This window comes from Prinia subflava, chromosome 4 (assembly GCF_021018805.1).
Source record: "Prinia subflava isolate CZ2003 ecotype Zambia chromosome 4, Cam_Psub_1.2, whole genome shotgun sequence".
NCBI lineage: Eukaryota > Metazoa > Chordata > Aves > Passeriformes > Cisticolidae > Prinia > Prinia subflava.
Genome location: NC_086250.1, coordinates 60,700,726 through 60,724,411, shown reverse-complemented (window position 1 = coordinate 60,724,411; position 23,686 = coordinate 60,700,726). Strand labels below are relative to the sequence as shown.

The window sequence follows — 23,686 nt, the reverse complement described above, 5'->3', positions numbered from 1 at the left end:
CACTACAGAAGTGTCAGAAGTGCCATAATCTGCCTTGTCAATCACTAACCTCCATTGCTGTTTCCAGTCCACTGTTCACATCTCCTCAGAAGTGCACTGAACACATTCCTGATATCCCTGCTGGTATCTAGGAGGTTAATTAAATTCCAAGTGTGAAGGATGAACAGAGGGTAAACTAAAGCTCTGTAGAAAATTCAAAGATTTGATCCCTATGGGCTTTATGAAAGACATCTCTGTGGATCCATCTCTGGTCAGGACTAAGGAGAGTCACATCTTTGCTCCTTTTATAAGCTAGTCATTGAGCAATGCATGCATACCTGGGATTTTTAAAATCCCAAGCAAAGTACTCCATTGTGTTACTTTCTCATTCTACTCCAAGGGGGAAGGTAAATACAAGGGAAAATAAGTTACCCATATACATATACCAGTTGCAAGTCTCATCACATAAGAAGACTGTGAATACAACTAGAGAATGAAAAATATGAGACACTAAATACTGGTATTAATAGCCTGGCTAAGAGGAAGTCTGAGACAGGCTGGGATTGAGACATGACACACAGGATCTTAAAAATAAGGACAAATCTACGTGTTGAAGTTAATGAAAATACCCTCCTTGCACCAGTGCCTAAAATAGAAAAGAAGGTAGAAGATGACATTCTGATTATGTCAGAAGAACTGATAGCACAGATCTGGCCTGTTTTTTTAAGTGATTTCCATAGGTTCAGTGTAGGCTTTGAATGATACTCGAACATTCCCTTGTCCTGGGACTAATGTTCAATTAGCGCAACGTGTTTCACACGCCGGGGAGGCTCAGGAAGGCCGCCGTTCTCCAGTCCACGATTCCCTGCTTTGGCTATAGCCGTCTTTCGGAAATTAAACTTTTGCTCTGCACCGTTGCAGTCCTCCTGTAAATCATCGCCTGCCGACCCATGACGCTTGGCAGGAAGCCCGAGCAGGCCGGCGGTGAAGGGAGCGCGGGCAGGAGCAGCCCCCGGCCCGGTACCCGCACCTCCGGCACCGCTCCCCTGCCCGGTACCGGCACCTGCCGGCCCCGCTGCCCGGCCCGGTACCGGCACCCGCCGGCCCCGCTCCCCGGCCCGGTACCGGCACCCGCCGCGCCCCGCTGCCCGGCCCGGCCCGGTACCGGCACCCGCCGGCCCCGCTCCCCGCCCGGCGGCAGCGCGGCGGGCCGGGCCGGGGGCGGGCGCAGCGCGGGGCCGCCTCCGCGGCGCGGGGCTGGGCCTGGCTCCTTCCCGCGCCGCCCCCGCTCCCGCCCCGCCGCGCTGACGCCCGGGCCGTCCTCCCGTGCCGGCGTGCGGGTAAGTGGCTCCCCCTCGGCGGCTCCTGCCTAGCGGCGGGCGGAGCCGCACCCTCCCCCGGCAGCCGCGCAGGGCTCCGCGGCGGGGCCGCCTCCCCGCTCCCAGCCCGGGCGCGGAGCCGGGGGGCTCTGCCTTGGGGCAGCTTTGCCCCCGCTGGCGCCGGGGCTTTCCCCTCCGCTCCCCGGCGGGCGCCGCGTGTTGCCGGCACCCCCGCGGCAGAGCCCTTCTCCCGCCTCGGCCCCGTGCCCCGCCTGCCCTGGCCCCAGCGCGTCCTCCCGCCTGTCCCGGCAGCCCGGGCGCTGCCAGCGGCTCTTCCGGCGCTGTCCCGGCAGCCGCGGCGCTGCCAGCGGCTCTTCCGGCCCGGCGCGGCGCCCGGAGCGCTGTGGAGGCCCGGCCCGGCCCGGCCCGCGGGCTCCGGGCGCCGCTGCCCTTCCCGCCCGCGCCCTCCGCGCTGCCCCCGCCGCAAGGGTTGGCCTTGGGGCGCTGCTGCTGCACCATCGCCCTCTCCTCGGTGGCCTTTTAATCCCACGTGCCTCGTCTCAGGAGAGAGCGGCGTCGTCCCCAGCGCTGCCGTGCCCCGGCTCCGTTTCTCGGTGCCCTGCAGCCCCCGCCGTGCCTGCTTGACAGGGACCGCGCCGGGAGTAATCAATCGCTCGGCGTCTCTTGCTGCGGAGAATCAGGTGTTGGAAGTAGTAAACCCAGTCTCCGTTAAAACGTTGAAATCGCTGCGGAGTTGATGTTTATGCAGACCCTGGCTTTTATGGATACACCTTTTAGGAAAAGGGCCGAGACAGTCGAGCAGCCGTAATAAGCGCCGCTCAGCAGCAATCGGCACAAGCGAGGCAGTGTGTGCCCTGCTCGCTTCAGCGTGCTCCCTCAAGCAATCATCCTGCAGAATTTATCGCCGATGATGGCTGCTATTAGGCACAGGATAGTGCTTTGTAGTATGTAAGTCACTCTTCTGCTGTGAGAATAGTCTGCATGTGACAACTTCGGAGTGTTTGTGCCCAACATCGAGTTCTTCCAACAGTTTGTGTAATTCAAAAACTAGGTATTACAGTGTTATTTAAGAAGCATGAGATTTCTCTTGTTACTACCTTTGGCAGGTGTCTCAGAGGATTTCCCTGTGCTGATTGCTATTTTGTTCGCTATGTGAAGATACTCACAAGCCATCTAAAAGCCTTTTCCACTTCAGTGCTTTATAACCCAGCCTCTGTAAATTTTGGTACATGGGAAGAGATTCTGGAAACAGTGGAGGGTTGCTTCACTTGGCTATGGCTTTTATTTATTGTTCCTCTTGAAAGAAGAATTTAATGAACTTTTATTTGAAGACAGACTGAAATTGGTGCTTTCAGCTTGAAGGTACATTGTTTTGCTAGTTGTTCTGCTTTCTTGTGTGTGTGTGTCTTATCACTCCTCAGGTCATACATACACTTAATTTTATAAGTCTCTCCTTATTTCCCTTTCGTTCATTTATTTTTGTAGCATGCATTTTCAGTTCTTCATTTGGGCAGAACATTTTAGGTGTCTCTAAAACAGTTGTTCCTGCCTCTTTACCCTATTCTGGTGATCTCTTCAATGGGGAGTCCAGGCCATGAGGTCAGCAGTGGCTGACAGCTAACTGCTAACAATCAGCAACCCAGCACATGCTGCCTGTCAAGTTAGTAGTGAGACTTCTTTAAAAACATACCCTTTAAAACTGGATAGGTTATGCTATTTAGTAGCTGGAGAAATAATACAGGGTGATGTATGTGGCTCTAAAATACTGCTCCCTGCCTAGATTAATTTCTCAGTAACAGCTTGTTGGGAAGGATGAAGTAGAAAGACCTTCTAAATATGATGGTTTAGATTCTGGGAGTATGAGTTCAACAAGTGAGATAGAAATGAAAGCAAGCTTTGAAATTTAGGGTGTGGGGTACAGGGCCATCAGCTAGTGAATAATGATGTGCCTAGCTGAGGGCCAGCTCCCTTGATTAAACAATACCCTTCTGCTTGCCTTAGGTAATGGGACATTTCTATTGGCTGTATGTAAATGTTGTTATCTTGTATTAGACTGGTTGGTCCAACTCATACTATTCAACTTGGAAAGACATTTATTGTACAGTATTCAGAACCTCCTTCTCTTATCCCCTCTTCCCTTTTCCCTGCTCTTATCCCCTCTTCTCTTTTGCCCTCCTCTCTTTTTCTCCTCTTCTCCTTTCCCTGTCTTTTCCCCTCTGTTCCTGCTCTCCTGGCCTGCTTTAGCTGTGCCCAGCAGCTACAAGCAAGGCCCTCACAATAAACCACGTGCTACCCCTGCTACTTTGCTTATAGAGATACTTTGTCGCTGACTCTACCGTCACGAGATACTCCTTCAACAGCTGAATCCTATTAGTTTAGAAACTTGGTTGTTGTGGACAAAATTGACTCGACATGGGGAATTTAGTTTATTACCAGTGAACTTTTAATTATCAGTTGCCTAGTGATATACAGAGAAGACCACTACTTAAACTCGGTCTTGGGGAAAACTCCTTTCTTCCCCTTTTCTCTTTGGCCCCTCAGGTTATGCTCTGTCCCTTGGACAAGGCAGTGGTAGTGCAGGAGATTAAGGTTGGTACACGGAGGATTCTTTCTGCTGCTCATTTCTTCTGCTCCCATGTGGGTCCTCTCCCTCGGCGCCTCAAGGGTGTCCCTGTCCCAGCATGGGCACCTCCACAGGCTGCAGTCCCTTTAGGGGTGTCCCCACTCTGGTGTGGAGAGTCTCCTTCCAAGAGTGCATCTCCAGCTGTGTCCACATCAGCTGTCCTCTTCCCCGTGCTTCCCTGTGCCTTTTGGAGGCCTCTGTCTCGTGTCTCCTCCTGTGGTTTCTTTTGCATTTGCTGTCACTGGCAGCAATTTATTTCTCAAATAAACTCCTCCATGAGTTGGAGAATGGCAGGCAGCGGGTTCATGGAGCCAGCTGGAACTGGCCATGGCCCACACAGGGCAGTTTATGGCCTCCTCCCATGCAGCCCCTGCTACCAAAACCTGCACTTTATACCCAGTACACTCCTGTGCCAATTGGGTGAAGCTGGAAGAAAGGTCTTATCCATGCCTAGTTATAGGAACTCCATTTTCCTTTTTTACACTTAGAAATAAAAACAAAGTTCTCTCCTGTAGCTTGCTAAATAGCAATAATGTGTTGTGTCACTAGGATGGTAATACTTTTGCAATTGGATTTATTAATGTGTCCATCTGAGCAGTTGTGTTTGCTCTTATGTGACTGCTGATACCTGGGTCAGGGGCAGCTGCTTTCTCTAATGAGTGCATTCATACATGTTTTCATAATATTTTTTTTCCATAAAACCTTCTCAAAGAGTTAGTTTTGCTCTTCTTTTCAGATCTGAAGGCAGTGGTTCTGCTGACACAAAGGTGGCAGCTCTGAGTCCTATTCCACCAGCGTGAGTAGTCATATTCTTCTAAGAGATTGTTAAATTTCTTTGCTGTTTTGTTTGTCTCACTGATTCAATGATTTTGGTATCTCATCCCTCTTACCTTTTGGCCTGAATTGATGTCATCTTGAGCAGAGAATGTGTGGCATTCTGTGTGTTGGAAGAACATAGAAAAGGAATACATGAAATATCAAGTTAGGGGGAACTCAGCCATTCTCTCTCTCTCAGTCTTTGGAAGATGGAATCTTGATAGGAAAGGGAATAATTGAGGGTAGTCATGTGTAAGAGAAGGCTTGGAAACAAGGCTCCTTGGGCACCAGACTGCTGCTGACAGCAGAGCCTGTGTGTGCACAGGCCTGGAGGCAGCCGTGGAAAGGGTGGGCAAAGTGATGATGGTGGTAGTGGTCAGTGTAGTACTGAATCTTGCTCTGCTGCAGTGCAGCATGCATGCTGCCCTCATAATATCTTCCTTCTTTCTCCCCAAGTACATATTGTTTCTAGGTGTTCAAAGTGTTTACTTGATGTTTAACTTAAGTGCAGAAAGTTTATGGTTTTCCTGAAAAATTGCAGGGGGCGGAGTCCTTGTAGTGAAGTGACTAAGTATTGATATGATACTGCTCTTAGCAGAGAGAAAATAAGCCTTTCTTCTTCTTTCTCAGGGCTTCCTATCCTACCCTGTGCCTTAAACATGGAAACTGTAGAAATGAACAGTGTATCCTTGAAACGTCCTCGCTCTGAGGATGATGTGGCCAATGCAGACGAAATTAAAAGACAGAAGATCCTGGAGAAGTCTAAGGCAGGGAATGACTCTGGGCAGAGTATTGAGACTGTAACAGAACAACCTGAGGACATGAAAAGTGAAATAATCCCCAATGAGGAAAGTGAGGAGCAGGAAGAAGAGGAACTGGAGGACAGCGATGAAGATGGAGATCCAGAGAGCTTTGCAGACATGATGAAGCATGGACTGACAGAAAGCGATGTTGGCATAACTAAATTTGTTAGCTCTCATAAAGGGTTTTCTGGAATCTTAAAAGAGAGGTAACTCTTTGTCTTGTTGCATATGTTAATTCCTTGTGTAACAGCTGTAGTTCTCCATTTTCCTTTTTAGACTTACAGATTGCAGCTGGATTACATGAGGTTCATTACTTTTTTTACTGCTGAGACTGAAGGAAAGGTTTAATTTGGGACTTTTCTAGATTGTGGCTTGTTTGTTTGTTTTTGTTTGGGGGTTTTGGGTGGTTAGTTGGTTGGTTTGGGGTTTTTTGTTTGTTTTTTTTAAATTAATTTTCCTGTCAAATGGAGCTCTGACTAAGGAAGCTGTGTATAAGTAGAGATACATGATTACACTGACCTTTGCTGTTTCCTTTGCTCTCTGGCAGCAGCACACATAAAACCTTATGCAGTACACATAAAACCTTTTGTACCTCTCCTCAGTGCTAATACAACATGCACTGACAAATGGCATTGAAACCATCTTTCTTTGGTTCTTTGCTTTGCTCTGACTTTTTTGTCCTAATGTCTGTAAACAAGTATAGTTAGGCTTTAAATTATTGTCTGCTCAGTTGTAATGTCATTTACATTGAAGGGAGTTTTAAAATTCAGGCTGTGGAATTTATTATATACATACATTATATATTTAATAACATGTTTTAGTTTAGTAGCTTTTGGTTTAGTAGCTTTTTAAAATGGAACTTACAGGTTTTTAAAATTAAAAAGTAGCTTTGAATAAAACAAAATGCAAATACAAAGCTCACTAAAGTGAGAATCACTGTTTCCTTGACTTAGCAAAGCAGTTAAGGTTGCTTTGTTTACACACTGAAAAGTCCCTATGTTTAAATATTGGCTTCATATCTAAATAATGTTACATAATGAAATGATATATACATATTATGTATGTATTTAATCTTTATGTGCAGCATTAAGAAGCCAGTGTAATCATTCTCTGGGAAACATAATCTGTGCTGAACCTTCTTCTGGGAAATCTGCCAGTTTGGTTGGCCAGTTTTCTACCATGTGGTAGAAGATTGGTTGGTTTTTGTGGTTTTTTGGATCCTGGTTTTTAACACGTATTATTAATTCATTCTTGGCATTTTTAGGGTACCATCAGTAGCATGTCTAGACAGCTACAGATAATACAGGAGAAGACACATAACACTGCTCAGGAGTGTATGTCTGCACAGAGGGATGGCAAAAGGGGGCTTGGGGGAGATACAGCAGAAAGCTTCCCATGGTGAAGTTTTATTCATCTTTCAACATTGATAGAATAGGAATTATTTTCTCTTTTTTTCCCCACTTTGCTAGCAAATGCTACTTAAAAATCATTCAGCTGTTGCAACACAAACCAACAGTGCTCTGTTATAGTTGAGCTGTTTTTATTATTAGACATGAGCGACTGGATTGAAAATATCACAGTAAAATTCTTTCTTGCTGTCACAGAGTATGCAGAGTAACTTCATTTGAATGATGTTCTCTACAACTGAATATAGGAACAATGCTGAATTTATCCTGCCTTCTGTAGAGTGGCTAAAAAGCACTTTATTTTGCAGGTTGTTTGAAGTGACAGAGATAATGCAGTAGTTAACACAGTACAGTAGAGTCTTAATTGCCTGTAACGACTGGGATTGAGGATAAGAATTACTGATCTCTCCAAGCTAGTGAGAAAATGACTCAGAATAACTCCAGCAGGTGTTTGGTGATGTGCAAAGAAGTCTGCTGTATTTGGATATGTGTTCCTGTGGTATCCTTCTGGGGGGTGGGAATAGGTACAGTTTTCTCATGGTTAAATTTATGTGAATTGAATTATGTGAATTCAGAATTCTTCAGCAAATTCTGCTAACAAACAGCTCTTTTAGGAAAGGATTTTATGTGATGTGGGATTTTTATTACAAATGTAATGCATGTTTCTTTCTATCAGATATTCAGACTTTGTTGTCCATGAAATAGGCAAAGATGGACGTGTGAGCCATTTAGATGACTTTTCTGTTCCAGTGGATGATGAGGTAAATTTTGAGGTAAAGATTCAGTAATGGCTGTACTTAATGCTCCTTAAGCAAGGACATCTAAAGACTGGAAGATGCTCCATGAGGCTTATTGGATGTTTGTTTTTTCTCCCCAAATATGTATTAGGACCCATCAGAAGAAACATTTACAGTATTGTCAGACGAAGACAAGCAGCGTTTAGAGGAGCTCCAGCTTTTTAAGAATAAGGAAACCAGTGTTGCCATAGAGGTAAAATTAATAAATGATGTGAAGTTTGGGGTGGTGGCAGAGGGAGGCTGAGGGAGGGAAGGAGTGAGTAGAAGGTGCATGCTGTCTAATGCATGTAAGATGTAAGAGCAATTTGAACGTGATGTGACAGATAACACCAGACTGTGTCCAATTTAGGGTTTAATTCTGTGAAGTCTTACAGATTCTCAAATTCTTGCATGTGTGAGTTGTCACTTTGATTTTGGTGAGACTGTACACTGTAACTTAAATACAGGTTTCGGTTCCTGTGGTGTTTAAATTATCTTGCAGTATATTGGTTTCTTGTCTAGTATTGTTTTAAAGAATAAACAGGTTTACATAAAACATCTATCCTGATGAAACACTACTTTCAAGGTCAGTGTTTTCTGATTTAATAGAAAAGAAGATAAATATGTCTTCTGTAACAAGGAAGATAAAAAAATAAAATTAATAGCTTGATATTTTTAAACATTCAAATGTTCCACATATTCAAAGAATACCCGTTGAGCTGAATTTGGGACACAGATGAGTGGGATCATATCTGGTAGTTTTAAGTAAGCATTCACACATTAAATAATCTTATCTAACTAACTTTTCTTTTAAGGCACCCTCCCCTTTTGTATTCATTTATTTGGTTTCTGCATATATGTGTATTAACACAGGTAATTGAAGACACCAAAGAAAAAAGAACCATCATCCATCAGGCTGTGAAGTCCTTGTTTCCAGGACTGGAGACTAAAACAGAAGATCGAGATGGAAAGAAATACATTATTGCTTATCATGCTGCTGGGAAAAAAGCATTGGCAAGTGAGTTTCAGTATCACAGCAGATGGGTAAAGTAAATGCTAAAATTATCCCCAAAGTAAAAACTGTTCTTCCTAATGTAGTCTTGCTTCATTTTGTCCTCGTTTCAGCTGATGCTGTACATTTAAAATAATTAGGACCACAAGAAATAATTTAAATTTAAATTTCTACTTTTTTTTTCCAAATAATGCATCCAGTACAACCATATTAGAAGAGAGACCATTATCTTCTACTTCAGTGGGAATAGGCAAAACAGAGGCTTTATTTTCAGTATTTTTTGATTTAACTTTCATGATCTTAACTGTGTGTGTAAGTGTGCATTGTGGGTGTGAGAGGTTGTAGTTGGAAAATGTACATTAGATTGATAGAGGGTGTAATCTTGATTGTCTTGAATATTCATGACAAAATTCTCAATTACTTGAATAGAGACAAGCATCTTTTTGTTTTCTCAGAGTTATAGTTTCATATAAACATAGTTTATTTACCATGATCATTACTTCTGCTTCCAAGGCTAATTATATTTGCAGAAAATGATCTTTATTTGTTATAGATTACAGTTAATCTTTTGAAACAGTCAAAGTAATGAAGGATTTTCAGAATGAAGTGTTACCCACTTTAATCTTGCAAAATACTGTTTTGGATACTGGGAATAAGTTGATTTTTTTATGTTATAAAAATTTGTTGCTGCTGTAAGTTTAGAGGATTATCTATCTGCAGAATGGTGCACATTTAACTGAAGAAACTAAGGTTTGGTTTAAATTGGTTGCATTCCTCTGTCATTTCAAACTACTACAAATGATGGTATGTAAACCTAACCCTTTAATTTTAAAGACAAAGGAGATGGAGGAAGGATAAGGAAATAGTTATTTAAAATGGGAAATAAAATAATTTCCCCTTTAATTTAGTTATTTGTTTAAGGTTTGTTGTAAGCAAATATGGGAATGTTGTATTTTTCTTGGTCCAGTTATAATGTGTTTGTGTCTTATTTTGTTATGTTTAGAAAATGTGTATGTTTGCATGCTTTTTGCATGGAATATGTATACTTACCAGCACAAAATTCTCCTCAGCCAGTTTTGTTCTCTGTTGGTTTCTAATGGTTTTTCCTCCACGTTTTCCTTCTGCTGCCCCTGTTCTTTAACCACTGTTACAGACAACTGGATGTTTTTAAGCTGATTGAAGGGATACTAGATAAAAGAATTGAAGTATTTGAAATACGCTGAAAAGAATTTAGTGTTGTGTCTGTGGAGCACCACCTTGCAGAGAAGCATCGTCTATTTAAACTTGGATTCCCCAGCTGTGATGCTGCAGGCACCTGTGCATTTGTTGGTGGAGAGGAGTCGGTTTCTGTGTGTGCAAATGCTTAGGGATGTAAGATTGAAGTTCTTTTTAGTCAGGGTTATATTTATCTTTCTTATTTATATAGCCACAAACATGTCTTAGTCATGAACAGGCTCCTCAGGCAAGAAACATTTCAGAGTGTAGAATATTGGATTATTAGCTGATATACCTGATTACTTTTGTTGATAACATAAAACATTACCAAACACGCTTCTTAAGATTGAAAATCAGAAGCTGCTTTGTGTCTATAGTCCGTTTACCCTCCAAATACTTAAAATACTGTCTTACTAAATTGTCAGTAAACTGTTGTTTCATCATCGTCCACTAATTAAGTTTGTTGCGTCTCTGACTGAAGCTTTCCATATGTTCAGTGTTTGCCTCTGCACGATTCCATTCCATAATTGTCTAAATTGCTGTCATCCACCACCTAGCTGTTGGATGCTCCCTGAAGCATAAACAATCCCATAACCATAAACCTGCATGTTCACCTCTAAAAACCCTTCAACAATCTAAAAATTAAATGCTACTCTTTTGTACTCTTTATGCTCTGCATTGGGACAGAGGTCAGAACTGCAACAGGTAAGAGATGTTGACATTTCATACTAAAAGAAATGAAATGCCAACCATTACGACCTCCTAAACAGCAACAGGACTGGACAAGCTTGTAACAATTTCTTAAAAATCCCTACACATAAGTATCACTTAAAATGCCCTGAAACAGCCAAGAATTAGGCTTGTTCTACCTCTTTTTCATAGTACAGTATAGGCAGTATTCACTTGGTGCAGAGAAAGTGCTGGTAATAAGTGATATGAATTACCAATTTTGACAACTATGGTAAATTTTCCATGGTTTTCAGTTAGCCAAGCCTTTACCCTTCAGCCTATTATTATACTATATTTCAGATACTGCTATCTGTCTTTATACAACTTTAAAAGCATTTATCACACACCCTGCTATTAAAAAAGAGCTTCCATTCCTCAAGTTTCAGTAAAAGGTTTGGAAATAGAATTTTATTGTCAAAAAATGTAACATGACTCTGAAACACAGCAATAAGGACTGCAAATTGTCCCACTGTTCCATCTACCCAGCTGAATGCTTTGAAGTATTGGACGAGAAAGGGTTGAGTGTCAGGACTGTGGCTGCAGCCTCCTTTGGATAGGGTCATGGCTGTGATGCCCAAAGCATGAGGAGCCCAGTGGTCTGTACCTACAGAATCCTTTTAGTGTAGATCACATCAGGGCTCACTTCTTGAAGTGTGTTGAAATACCCGTGTGCAAGATGTGTTAGTTAAACATAAAGAATGGTTGCAGCTGGAGAAGGTTCTCCTTTGTGAATTGTACTCTGTCTTACTCTCTTCCTTTCTAATTGCTGAGATCTCATGGAGAACCTTGCTCCTCCAGCTGAGTGCAGTGTTTCATTGACTGAGTTTAGGAGTAGTGGTGCCTCAGAAGGGGAGACCAGCGTGAGCACGAGGTCTCCAGTTCAGGTCCTGTGAAACTCTGTGGGAGGGGGCCTTGTGCTTGGAAACTGATGGTGCAAGACAAGTGATGCAGTAATTCTGAGTGACTAAAATCTCTACATGTAGTGTTTTATACAGTAGCATCCAAAATTATCTAAGCAGAAGATGTGCATGGATGGCAGCTTCTCAAAAACAAGCAAGAATTAAACGTATTTACTATCTGTGTGGGATATCTGGACTTTATAAAACCAATGTGAAAAAAACCACAGTGTTTCTCAAGAACTTCCTTCCTGCATTGGTGTTTGTATATTGAAATAAGGCTGGCTTTTTCAGTTAGCTTTTGCTGTTATGAAAGACGCGTATGCCTTTTTTTACAAAACCAGGCGTGTCTGCTTGGTGGCTAGCAAGAGGACTTAAATAAGAGATTTCTTATTTAAAACAAAATGAAATCTTAGTTTTGTTCTGAAATAAGAAGGAATTGATAAACTTAAGAATTGAAGGAACCTCAAAATTGGTTGCTGAATCTCTGTAGAATCAGTCTCCCTTCCCGTTAATACTACTGACAGTGGATTATTGGAAACTGGAGGTTTTATCTCTGGGCCTTTTTATGTGCAAAGGAAAGCTTAACAAATCATTGGCAGTTTCCTTCTCCAGAAAATGTCAAATAGTAGCACAGAATTGTAAATCAGTTGTTAGTCTGTGGGATCTGAAGTTATTTCAGCCTCTGGCCTTCTCTAAGCATGGCACCATACCTGCCATGGATTGTGTGTTAATGTCTCTCTTGTACCAGATTTCCTGCTCCCACTGGATTTTTAAAAAGAGCCATTTTAAAGCAATGTTTTGAGCATGATTTTTTAGGGTTTTGTAGTGATATGATTCATCCTTTTGCATGACACAAAGAGAAAATACTCCAGAAATAAATAATATGCCTGTACTATGAATAACAATGGTAGTCTTCCCTCAAACACGGCTCCAGTGGTTCTCAACTATTAATTATAGAAGGAGCTAGAAGAAACATGGTGTACCTTCTATTGCTGAAAGTCAGTATAATGATAATGGTTTTGAGAAATTTAATCAGGTGATACAGCAATTAAATGACTAGGGTATATTTTCTGATAATTTCATGAGAAAGGAACTGTCACTCTTTCATTCAGGATTTTCTAGGTGACAGAACTGATTAAAGAGAAGTTTACAGTCCAGTGGAAGGGGAGATCTTTTTCAAAGTGCTTTACAGCTTTTGCTGTCAGTAATTAACTCTTTCCTTTTCATTCTTTTAAAGCAGATGGAATTTAGCAGAAATTGAATCTTACATATTTAGAATAAATGTAGGTGCAATGGTAAATAATTATTTTTTTTTAAAGTGACACTTTAACATTTTTGCTTTTAAAGATCCAAGAAAGCACTCTTGGCCAAAATCTAGGGGAAGCTACTGCCATTTTGTACTGTACAAGGAGAACAAGGACACTATGGATGCCATTAATGTCCTATCCAAATTTTTAAGGTAAGGCTGTTGTTTCTGCCATCCTGGCTGGTGTGCAGCCCTCCCCTCTTGTTTCTTGTTGCTGTAAATGTTATGCTTCAGAATTATGTAAGAGCAACACAAGTGATTGCTGTTCTCTAATTTGTAGACAGTTTAAAATGAAAAGTTACTTTAGAACATCAAATTTAAAACTTAGAAGTTTTGTGAGGAGATGAGAGTGGAACAAAACGAGCCTAAGAAATTTTAAAGCCTACTGTACTACCGTTTCAATGGAAAAAGTCCACAATTGACATTGGCTGATCTGAGAAAGACTTGGCAGCTGAAAGCCTCAATGTATGTAACCTGAATTAAAATCCATTTTTCCCCAGTGTGTGAATATATGCAAGTTTGTTATGAACCTGTCAGATATTGTTGTGATCATGTGCTGATCGGTTCCTAAGCAGTTACAGTTGATAAACTGTTGTTCCATGTATTAATTTCTCCATGGCAACACAGGCTTAGTTCCTTTCACCCCATCAAGTGCAGAAACAAAAAGATTTGCCAAGGCATGACATGAACACAGTGAACTGCAGAGAAAGAGAAGTTTTAAAATTGGGTCAGTTCGGTGACCTACTTGTGGGGAAATTTCCCCACTTCTCCCCTTCTTTTCCCTTTGCCCTTCTTGTCCAAAAAAAAAAAAAGTATCTAGACTGTAACCAGTGAACTACTTAGTACTGGTATTGAGAACAGAATGGCAAGAGCATAGTTAGGTGGAAAACTGTATGTAATGGCAGTCCTGCTACTCCCTGGAGCCCTTAACTGGAATAACTGGAAATATTCCATCTAACACAGGCTGTAAAGTACAAAGAGAAAAGGAAAGGAAATTTTCCTCTCAGGGAAAGGAGTGGATCAAATTTTAAATTCTCATAATGTGCAGGCATGGTATTCAGACATGTTTGAAGTTTAAGGAAGAAGTGGACATGATAGTTTTGTGAAGTTGGTGGTGGCTGTGTGTTTGTGTATTGAGGGAATATATATAAATAAGTACTTCAAAGATCAGATTTTGAAAGCACTGTTGAGTTAGAAGTAAATTGTCTACATATAATTAAAACAGAGAAATTTCCTTGTGTTTTATGAACTCATGGATGAGATTAGAAAATGTCACACATGTCAAATTGTAACCCAGTTCTGAGGCATGTAGGTATATTTTTCTATTTTTAATCTATAAGATTAATAATTCTAGGCAATTATGCTGAAAATGATGTTTGATCTGTTGCTATTTTAATATACATAATATCTGTTACTGTTGCTTTTAAGAGTGAAGCCAAACATATTTTCCTACATGGGGACTAAAGATAAAAGGGCTATAACAGTTCAAGAGATCGCTGTTCTCAGGTAAGTAAAAGCACAGTCTGGAGTATTTGCACTTCTGCCCTGGTAGCTTGGATGTCTCACTGAATACCTAAAAGACTCAGTGACACAAATGGCAGGTTCAGGTCCTGGCCTTGTGGAGCACAGGTGTTAAAGAGGGTGCCACACTCCTTTTGTGTTCTGTAATTACTGCTGGGATTTTCAGTCCGTGGTGCTCTGACTCACAGGCTGGTTGTGTGTACTTGGCCGAGGCAGTGGGACAGATTGCCTGCGTGCTCTTAGGCTGCTTGGATCTCATGCAACAGCAGAAAAACAGAATGACATGGTGAAAATAATGTCCCACTTCCTTCCTGGCTTTTGTTTCCCCCTCTCTACAGCTAGAATCCTGTTTTCTTTCTCACTGCACTCTGAACAGTGCCAGAGAAGTCTAACACTGCCCTTGCTCATCTGTGAGTAGCCAGAAGGGGCAAAAAAATGAGGAATTTTTCCTGCCTTAACCTAATCCCTTAAGTCACCTTCTAAGAGAAAATAAAATTTACTTTGTCATATTCTAAGACAGTTATATGGTTTCTGGGCACTTTAAATTAGTGTGAGATGCATAACTGAGAATGACAGACTTCTCCCAGTCATGTATTCCAATATCATTTTAGCTGGCTGGAATATCCCACCTGCACTTCTTTTTACATCTTTTTGAAAACCACACTTCTTGAGTGAGGAATTCACTGCTTGAAAGCTGGAGGTTTGATCAAATCTTTGTTAAAAGAAGAGAGAACATCCACTACTGAACTATTCATGTATTTTCTCCCAATGTTCTGTATGTGTGTGCATTAGCACATAGAAAAGGAAATACTGATTTGTGAATTGTGAGAAGCCCCAGACTGGCATTGCAGCTTTGCAAAGTGGTAACAGTTAACCAAATGTGTGGTGTAGCCATCTCAGGTGCTGTTCCATTTACTTTTTAACATTAACACATTCAGTGTTGTGTCCAAGAGCTCCAGAGTGCTCTAAGTGTTGTGTGGTGTCTGCTCAGTGGTGCCAGAGCCCCCAGCTCTCCTGCACGGGAGAGGGCACATTGCCATTTGCCAGCCTGCTCTAAGCTGAGTGTGCCAGCCATGCTGGTTCATCAACTTCACCATCCTGGTAAAATTTTAGCAGAAGTGTCCAAGAGCAGCTCGGTGATGTGAAGAGCAGGGTATGCTTCCAAAAATACTAGCAACAAAAATGGCAGGTATCAGTGACAGATTGGATTCCATGTTCCTTCATCTGCACTAGGCATACACAGCAGCTAATTTTACTTAACTCTGTATTTATGACTGTGCTAACTGGGGTATATTCATGAAGCAGTTACTCAGAGTTCAGCTTGTGGGGTACAGTATACATCAATACTGCAATATACTTTTTTTGGAGTACATGTTTTAACATACATTGAAAAGGCAATGCTAACAGTCTGTCACAGTATACATTTTCTTTTGTATAAGTACCCTTAAGAATTATGTATTATCTTCCTTTAGCTGTTTCATTAAAGTATTTTGAAAAGGCAACAGTAGAAAATTGGAGAAAGTAGGCTCACTGTTTTTCATTTTGTAATGGCTGCATTTCTGTATTTATTTACTTTTCTAAGAATAGGTTGGTCACTGTTGTCTGTTTCTTTTTAGGATCACTGCACAAAGACTTGCTCATTTGAATAAATGTTTGATGAACTTCAAATTAGGAAATTTCAGTTACAAGAACCATCCACTGAAATTGGGAGAACTGCAAGGGAACCATTTCACTGTTGTTCTCAGGTACTATGTTAGTAGGTATTTACATGGTTCAGTTAGAATTTTTTTCCTTGAAATAGATAAGCGATATCAGTGCAAGTTGTGTTAGAAAAAAAGAAGTCCTGTTGGCAGGAGACTGTTGCATTTGATGTGTGCTATGTAATATTGATGTTGAGCTTTAAAATAATGGAATCTCAAAATAGCATAAACCCTTAATCTGTCTATATCTTTTTTTTAATGCTAGAAACATAACAGGAACTGATGACCAGATAGAGCAAGCAATGCATTCACTCAGGGAAATTGGATTCATTAATTACTATGGAATGCAAAGATTTGGAACCACAGCTGTTCCTACTTATCAAATTGGCAGGTATGTGTTGCTTTCATCCTCCCTCCCTCTTTTTTTTTTTTAATTTTATTCTTATCACCATGTAACTTAATGTATTTTTGGGAACATTTTTCTAACATATTGCCTGTACCACTTTTAAATTTAGATTCAAGAAAGATCTTGTTTCTGAACTTGCTTCAGCAGTTATCTTGCATAATAGCACTACTTTTAATATTGCATAAGTCTAAACACTAATACTTTTTTTTATATATAAGTTGACTAAATCCCTTTAAAATAGATTTAGTCAGTTTTCAATACACTTTTCTATTTGAATCCTAGAGCTATTCTACAGAACAACTGGAATGAAGTAATGGATTTGATACTAAAACCACGACCAGGAGGTGAGAACTGAACAAAGATCCATCGTGTGTTTCTGCCTCTTCTCCAAGAACTGTATGTTTAGGAAAAACTTAAGCCAGTTTAGCAGTGGAGAAGCAATCTTCAGCCTCTCCCTTTCTGCCCCACTTTCCTTGCTGTGCAGTTTCTTGCAGTGGGGCTGAAAAAGGACCTGAACACTTAGTGTCTGCTCAAGCTTCATGTGAAGTCTTCCAACCTCAAGTGTTCTGTGATTCTGTTCATTTCTAATTACCATGACTAAAACTTTAATTTTTCAACTGTTTTAACAAAAGGTGAGCTATATGCTTTTTCTGGTGTATGGCTAAAATATTATTTTACATCCTTGTTCTAGCTGAAAAGGGATACTTAGTCAAATGCAGAGAAGAATGGGCAAAGACTAAAGATCCAGCAGCAGCCCTCAAGAAACTCCCTGTAAAAAGGTGCGTGGAAGGACAGCTTCTACGTGGACTCTTAAAGTATGGAATGAAGAACATAATCTCTGCATTTGGCATAGTGAGTGTAAAAGCTGGGTGGTATTTACTTGAATAAACATATTTTTGATGGTATCAGGGTGATTTTAAAATAGATTCATTGATGCTTGATGAGTAGAAGGTTAAGTTTAAAAATCTTTATATTTATCCTGCCTTTTTGCTGGAAGTACTGATGCGTAGTAACTGATGACATCTCTAATTAATGTATGCATAATGAGCTTTCCAATATATATACAACAATCTCTCTGTTATGTGGGAAGCAATACAGTTATACTTAGTAGCTATGTAAAATATGGATCTGAGAATTGTGCAAATGTTCAGTTTTAGTGTCTTCCTGTTGCTTTAAAAGTATAAATGAAACTGGTGGTGGACTAATGAATCTGGCTGATACAGAGGTGATGGATCCACTTATCATTTTCAAGTGCTGTCATCAAGATCAAGTCTTTGGAGAAAATACCTCATCACTAGCAAACTACTGGGCCCATTGTAGGATCTGGGGGATAATTTCTTGTTTATGAAGAAGATGATTAGAATAACACTCTGCTTTCACAGCTGCAAAGTTTACTTATGATTTCAGGAGGCTGAATATGAATTTAGTGTTTTATAATTGACCCATATGTTTGACCTGTAGAATTAAAAAATGTGTTGGTTTTTGTTTTGTAAATTTAAGCACAGTTCTTTTTTATGGAAATTTCACATGTATAAAAGCATTATTTCATGTATCCTTTTCTCAAACAATGAACAAAATCAAATATGTATACCAAGAAATCGTATAGGTCTTTTTTGCTGGATAAGGTAACATTTCAAATATGCACCTTTTTCGTTATGATTGTCAGAAAAAACAAAAAAATATATCTCTCTAGTGTTTAATTTTTTTTCTTTACCTCTAGATACCAAGAAATAATCGTTTGATGTATATTCATAGCTACCAGAGTTATGTGTGGAATAATATGGTCAGCAAGAGAATAGAGGAATACGGGCTTAGAGCTGTACCAGGAGATCTCATACTTAAAGGAGGTAAAATCAGACAAAGCCAGTGATGCTGCATAGTTGAGATTCCTAGGAAAACAAGGCATGTGATGTTTGTCTGATACTGCTTACATGGTTTCTTTTCTCTCACCCATTTTAGCCCAGTAATATCTGAATCCATTGGCCTGTTTTAGACAAATTGTGCAAGGAATTGGAAGTTAAGCATGACACTTCCATGAGCTGTTAGCCTGTCTTTTCAAATAACTGGATAGGGAAGAGAAATTATGGAGGACTGATTATTCTCAAGAATGATCTCAAACCTAGTTGAGCTATGAAGAACTGTGGAAAGACGTTATGAAGTTTTAACCATAGAAGTTTTTGATTGCATTAGTATCTTGTAAAGCAGAAGCTCCACTCAGTTAAAACTTTCTTCACTAGTATTTGCTCTGGCATTTCCTGCAGTATTTCTCCTTTATGTATGCCTGATACATGGAAGGGAGCTGTTCCTCTACCTGTCCTTACTTCATGTAGCTTTAAGTCACTGGAAGCCAGGCTGTGATTCTGCCAGTAACTGTGACAGCCTTGGATGCTGTTACTTCTTTTCTTAGAAATGTCTGTAATGGAGATAAAACATGGTTATCTTTCTTAGAGTAAGCTTGCTTCAATCAAAGGCTTCATTTTAAATTTAGCTGAAGTTAACTGTCACAGGCATCCATACTGGTAACTTCATTTTTCTGTCCTGACTGTCCTTTCTGTCCTGTAGCCACAGCTGTTCACATTGAAGAAGGAGATGTTGATAACTACACCATCCACGATGTAGTGATGCCATTGCCTGGATTTGATGTTATTTATCCAAAGCATAAAAGTAAGTCTGACTGTTAACTGAAATATTTACTTTGAAAACATAAGTCTGCTTTAAGATTGTTCTTAAAAGGAAGATTGGATCTCTTCAACCTTGGTGACTTTTAAAGCAATACATCAGAGCTGTAAAACATTAATGTCAGCCTTTTGTTGCTGCCAGGGTGCTCTGCTCAGTGTCCTTCCCACTGGGAATCCCAGATGACAGCAGAGCAGAGTTTCTCACAAACCTGTACCACTGCAAGAAGTTAATCAGGTACAGGATTTTCTTCTTGATGAATTTCATGAGGTTCCTCTTGGCCCATTCCTCTAGTGTGCCTCGGTCCCTCTGAATGGCAGTCCTGTCCTTGCATGTATTGAATGCCACCCCAGCTTGGTTTAGCCCACAGATTGGTTGGAGTAAATTCCAGCTCTTCTCCACTATTTCCCAGGACACATCTCAGTTCCCTGAGGAACTCTGCTTTTAGGTAGAGCTGCACCCAGTGACTGTACTTTGAGATGCTGGGCCAGACAGCAGTTACCCACTTACCTGTGCACCCACCTTAATGTTCTAACCTTGGACACTAAGGTGCTGTGGGAATACATTGCTAAAGGCAAGGCAGGCAACAGTCCTTGCTCTCCCCTCATCACAGGTGTAATAATTTCATCATAGAAGACAGTAAGGTTGGTGGGGTTTTTACTTTTTCTCTTCCTTTTTCTCCCCCTTATTAAAACCACAGTCGTCGTGTGCCCAAAGAGGATTAACTCTATTATTTTTCCCAGGGACCAGAGTGAGCCTGACTGGTCTGTAATCCCCTAATTATCTTTCTTGCTCTTTCTGAAGTTGGGTGTAAAACTTGCTTTTCTGCAGTTGTCTGGGACATCCCAAGATCTGCACAATCCCTGAGATGACAGGAAAAAATTTCACCATGATGAGAGCCAGCTCTCTCAGCCTGTGTCTTCTCCCACAACTGGTGGTCCCTCTCTTTCTTAACCTTGTCTCTAAGAAGAGAGGCCTAGGGCACTTTGCTGGTCAAGGCTGAGGTAAAAGAGGCTGAGACCATCAGCTTTTGTCTGTCACTAGACCAGCTGCCCCGTTTAGCACCAGGCCATCCATTTCCTTGTATTCTTTCATTCCTTTTGTTGCAGCAGAACTCTTGTTGGTCTCGATGTCATTTGCTGCTTTCAACTATAGCTGAGCTTTGACTTTCCTGACACCATTTCTGTGTGCCTGGACAATGCTGGCATAGTCCCTCTCTGTAGCTGGCCCTAGCTTTCACCTGCTCTGTGTGCTCTTATAGATGAGGTTAGTCATGGGTTCCCTGCACATTTTCCTCAATGTTGGATTAAACTGTTCTTGTCCTTGGTTGTCAAATTGTCAACTGCTGCTTTTTAATGAGAGAATAATGGGTAATGGCCCTTTATTTTAATTTTTTCCATATACCTTAGATTAGTCCTGTGAAGTCTAGAAAATTGGGAAGCATATATGAGATGGCATTTAAATGTCAATAAAGTACTTTGTAAATTCTGTTTTCAGATGAAATGTGATTTGATGCATTCTTTGTTACTGCCTCTACTAATCAGGGTGTAGAAGTAAACAGGTAATAAGATTTGCAGTAATTTTAAACTTCTGTGTAGCATTTATCCCATGTATGCTGAAAACTACTAAAAGTAAGGGAAGGGAACAATCCATGAAAACAGACTGTTTAAATTGGCCACACTACATCCTCTGCCATTAAATATTTTCCTCTCTTGCAGTTGGTGAGGCCTACAAGGAGATGCTGGTAGCTGACAACCTTGATATCAACAACATGAGGCATAAAATCAGAGATTACTCACTTTCTGGAGCATACAGAAAGATTATCATTCGGCCTCAGAATGTCAACTGGTGAGTGGGAGCATAAGGGAAATTACACTTGAACTGACAGCAGAGAGTTTATTTAAGTACAAAACAACATGAGACTGATCCATGGGACATCCACGCACACTGAAACATAGGGAGGGAGGGATCTTGCTGCACTCGTCTCATGTTTTTAATGCAGCTGAAGTGGAACTATACCCTTATTTCTTCCTTGGCTCTCTGTTTCTGTGGTGGAGGAATATCAAGACATCTATCTAGTTGTTACTCCTTGCAGGGGCTTGCCTGAACACTTCATAGATAATTACTTAATGTTGAAACAGTGATAGATAATATTCAAAACAGGGGTTTTTTTGTAGTCTTGCTAAGAGAAAGTTGGTCTCCAATTACCTGTCAATCAGAAGAAATTGTGTCACTTCAACGTACTAAACCACTGTTGTTAGAGATACAGCCTAGTTTTCATATGGCAACTGAAAAATACCTTTTGAATAGGGAACTGTACTAACGATGCATAGAATAAAATATTGAGGGTTTACGAGGGAACACAAAATTACAAATATTACAAATATTCAAGCAGTATGCTTGAAACATCAGCACTAATTATATTAAGCTTATCTACTTCCCTGTTTTTCAGCCTCATGGTTACACGTGGCATTTCTGTTAAATGAATGTCAGAAATTGTAGAATGTGTTTGAGCCCTCTCAAAGTTTGGATGAGTGTTTGAAAGGCTTCACTCCTGCCAAATTGCAATAATAATAATAATAATAATATAAATACATGTTTATATAAAATGTGTTAACCTAAATGATTTTAAATAATAATAATAAATTTTATGTATATTATAAAGGGAAGTTGTTGCATATGATGATCCTAAAATCCCATTGTTTACTACGGACTTGGATAAACTGGAAGGAAAGCCATTACCAGTTCTCCCTACAGGTAAGTTGATTTTTCTGCTGGTTTGCTAAATGCAAGTTTGATCTGGCTGTTGCTTTCAACAGCTGCATATTGAAAGCTCCTTTAAGGAAGAGCTTTCATTTAACTATTGACTGTTAAGCAATGGTAACAATGACCTCTAAAGTCAGATACCTGAATAAGGACCCTAATTTCTCAAGGGTGCAAGCTATTCCTCCAGGAATCTGCATTGACTGCTACATTTTCTTACAGGCATCTGTAAAATCAAGTAAATACTTAGCAGTAAATGTTTACAACTAACAAAGGTGGAATTTAGTCACAAATTCTCTGTATACTGAGCTTGAATTATTGGAGCTGAACACAGATGACTCAAATACTTAACTCTGGTCACAAGGTGTTTTGACACTGCTTTCCAGAAAAGTGAAGACAGGCTAGGAAGTCAGTCTGAAAGAACAAATGCTTGCTTTTAAAAGAAGAAAACTCTGAAACCACCACTTTGTGCTGAGAGAAAATGTTAAAAATAGTTTCATTAAAATTTTCACTGTCGATAAAAACAGGAGTGTGATGGTGGTGGTTGTTTTGCTTTATGGGCTGGGGAAGTTGGTTGTGGAAGTGATGGTCCAGTTTAGATGGCATCCAGAACAAGCATTATATATGCCCTTAACCACTTGTTCTTGCTTTTTGTCTCTTATCCCTTCTGATAGATGGCAAATTCAGGGCACTAAAGATGGAGTTCTCCCTTCCCCCATCCACTTACGCTACCATGGCGATTCGAGAAGTTTTGAAAATGGACACAAGTATAAAAAACCAGACACAGCTGAATACGACCTGGTTGCGCTGAATGAACTGCAAAATTACTGAATTTTAACAAACAAAGTGTTTTCTTATTTACATGTTCTGTACAAATCTTTAAAGAGTCACAGTAAGAGATTTGTATTTTTTTAAGTTTTTTTAGTGCTAGCATTTAACTTCAGTAGTCCTTTGCAAGATGGTGACTGTAATATAATACAGATTTTAGTGACTGGTGCTTTTTACTGAATGAGTAAGTTGCTTGAGCTGTAACATGGGTGCGTCTTTAGAATTGAGCTTATAATGGCATCAGACCTGGATGAATGTTTAGCTTGCTTTCTTTGGGCAAGCACTGAATGTTTTCATGAGTTCAGCCCACCTTGAAGTCTTTTCAAATACAATTAATTACACGGAGAAAGAGGAATTTCAACAAAATTAAGATACTGATGAACATAGGGTATTGCTGGAGTTTTGCTGATAGCATTTGCACTGATGCCATAGCGGATTCTGTTAGCAAGGCTTTTGTGTGCTGTAAAGCTCTTTTAAATAGTTCGAATTGAGAAAATACTTGTATTTTCCAGCTAATACCCGTACCAAAGAACAGGTACTAAAAATAAATTAACCTGAAACTCTGAGCGTGTATCAGTAAGTGCTGCCTTTGCGCCTGTTCATTTTCCGGGGGTGGGGAATGAGCCGGCCTTCCTGTCGGGAAAAAAAATGCTGTGGAGCAGTTCTAAGAAGACCTGGCCTTGTCAGCCAAATGCAAAGCCTGTGTTGCCGGTCATGTCGCCGGCCACGGCGGCTGCGTGCGGAGGGGGCGGGGATGCCGTGAGGTGCAAGGACGTGTGCCTTGAGGGAGCACGGGGTGGGACAGCCCCGGCCGGCGGGCAGGACGCGGCTCTCTCTCCCCGGGCCGTGTCGCTCGGAGCACGGGGCGGGCAGCCCGGAGCGGCGGGC

General features: G+C 40.8%; 1 protein-coding gene across 6 annotated transcripts; it reads left to right on the top strand.

The window, feature by feature from the left end:
• Positions 1-1,174: 1,174 nt before the first annotated feature.
• Positions 1,175-23,359, top strand: PUS7 (pseudouridine synthase 7). 6 transcript variants are annotated; one of them, XM_063396895.1, is made up of 18 exons: positions 1,175-1,319; positions 2,426-2,681; positions 4,679-4,738; positions 5,389-5,767; positions 7,644-7,740; positions 7,856-7,957; positions 8,617-8,761; positions 12,946-13,057; positions 14,333-14,410; positions 16,042-16,170; positions 16,391-16,516; positions 16,814-16,875; positions 17,223-17,383; positions 18,252-18,378; positions 19,094-19,195; positions 20,926-21,055; positions 21,873-21,964; positions 22,645-23,359. In XM_063396895.1, the coding sequence occupies exons 4-18, from the start codon at positions 5,418-5,420 to the stop codon at positions 22,779-22,781; spliced, it is 1,950 nt and encodes a 649-aa protein (XP_063252965.1). In that variant the 5' UTR covers positions 1,175-1,319; positions 2,426-2,681; positions 4,679-4,738; positions 5,389-5,417; the 3' UTR covers positions 22,782-23,359. The 6 variants fall into 6 exon arrangements, with proteins under 6 accessions (XP_063252965.1, XP_063252968.1, XP_063252967.1 ...); XM_063396897.1 differs by lacking the exon at positions 1,175-1,319 and adding an exon at positions 1,865-1,999; XM_063396896.1 differs by lacking the exon at positions 1,175-1,319 and adding an exon at positions 1,966-2,267.
• The last annotated feature ends 327 nt before the right edge of the window (positions 23,360-23,686 follow it).

Coding starts and splice junctions, on each gene's coding strand:
- PUS7 (XM_063396895.1), top strand. CDS start 5,418: ATGGAAACTGTAGAAATGAACAGTGTATCCTTGAAACGTCCTCGCTCT. Junction 16,171..16,390: donor CATTTCACTGTTGTTCTCAG/GTACTATGTTAG, acceptor TTTTAATGCTAG/AAACATAACAGGAACTGATG. Junction 19,196..20,925: donor TATTTATCCAAAGCATAAAA/GTAAGTCTGACT, acceptor CCTCTCTTGCAG/TTGGTGAGGCCTACAAGGAG.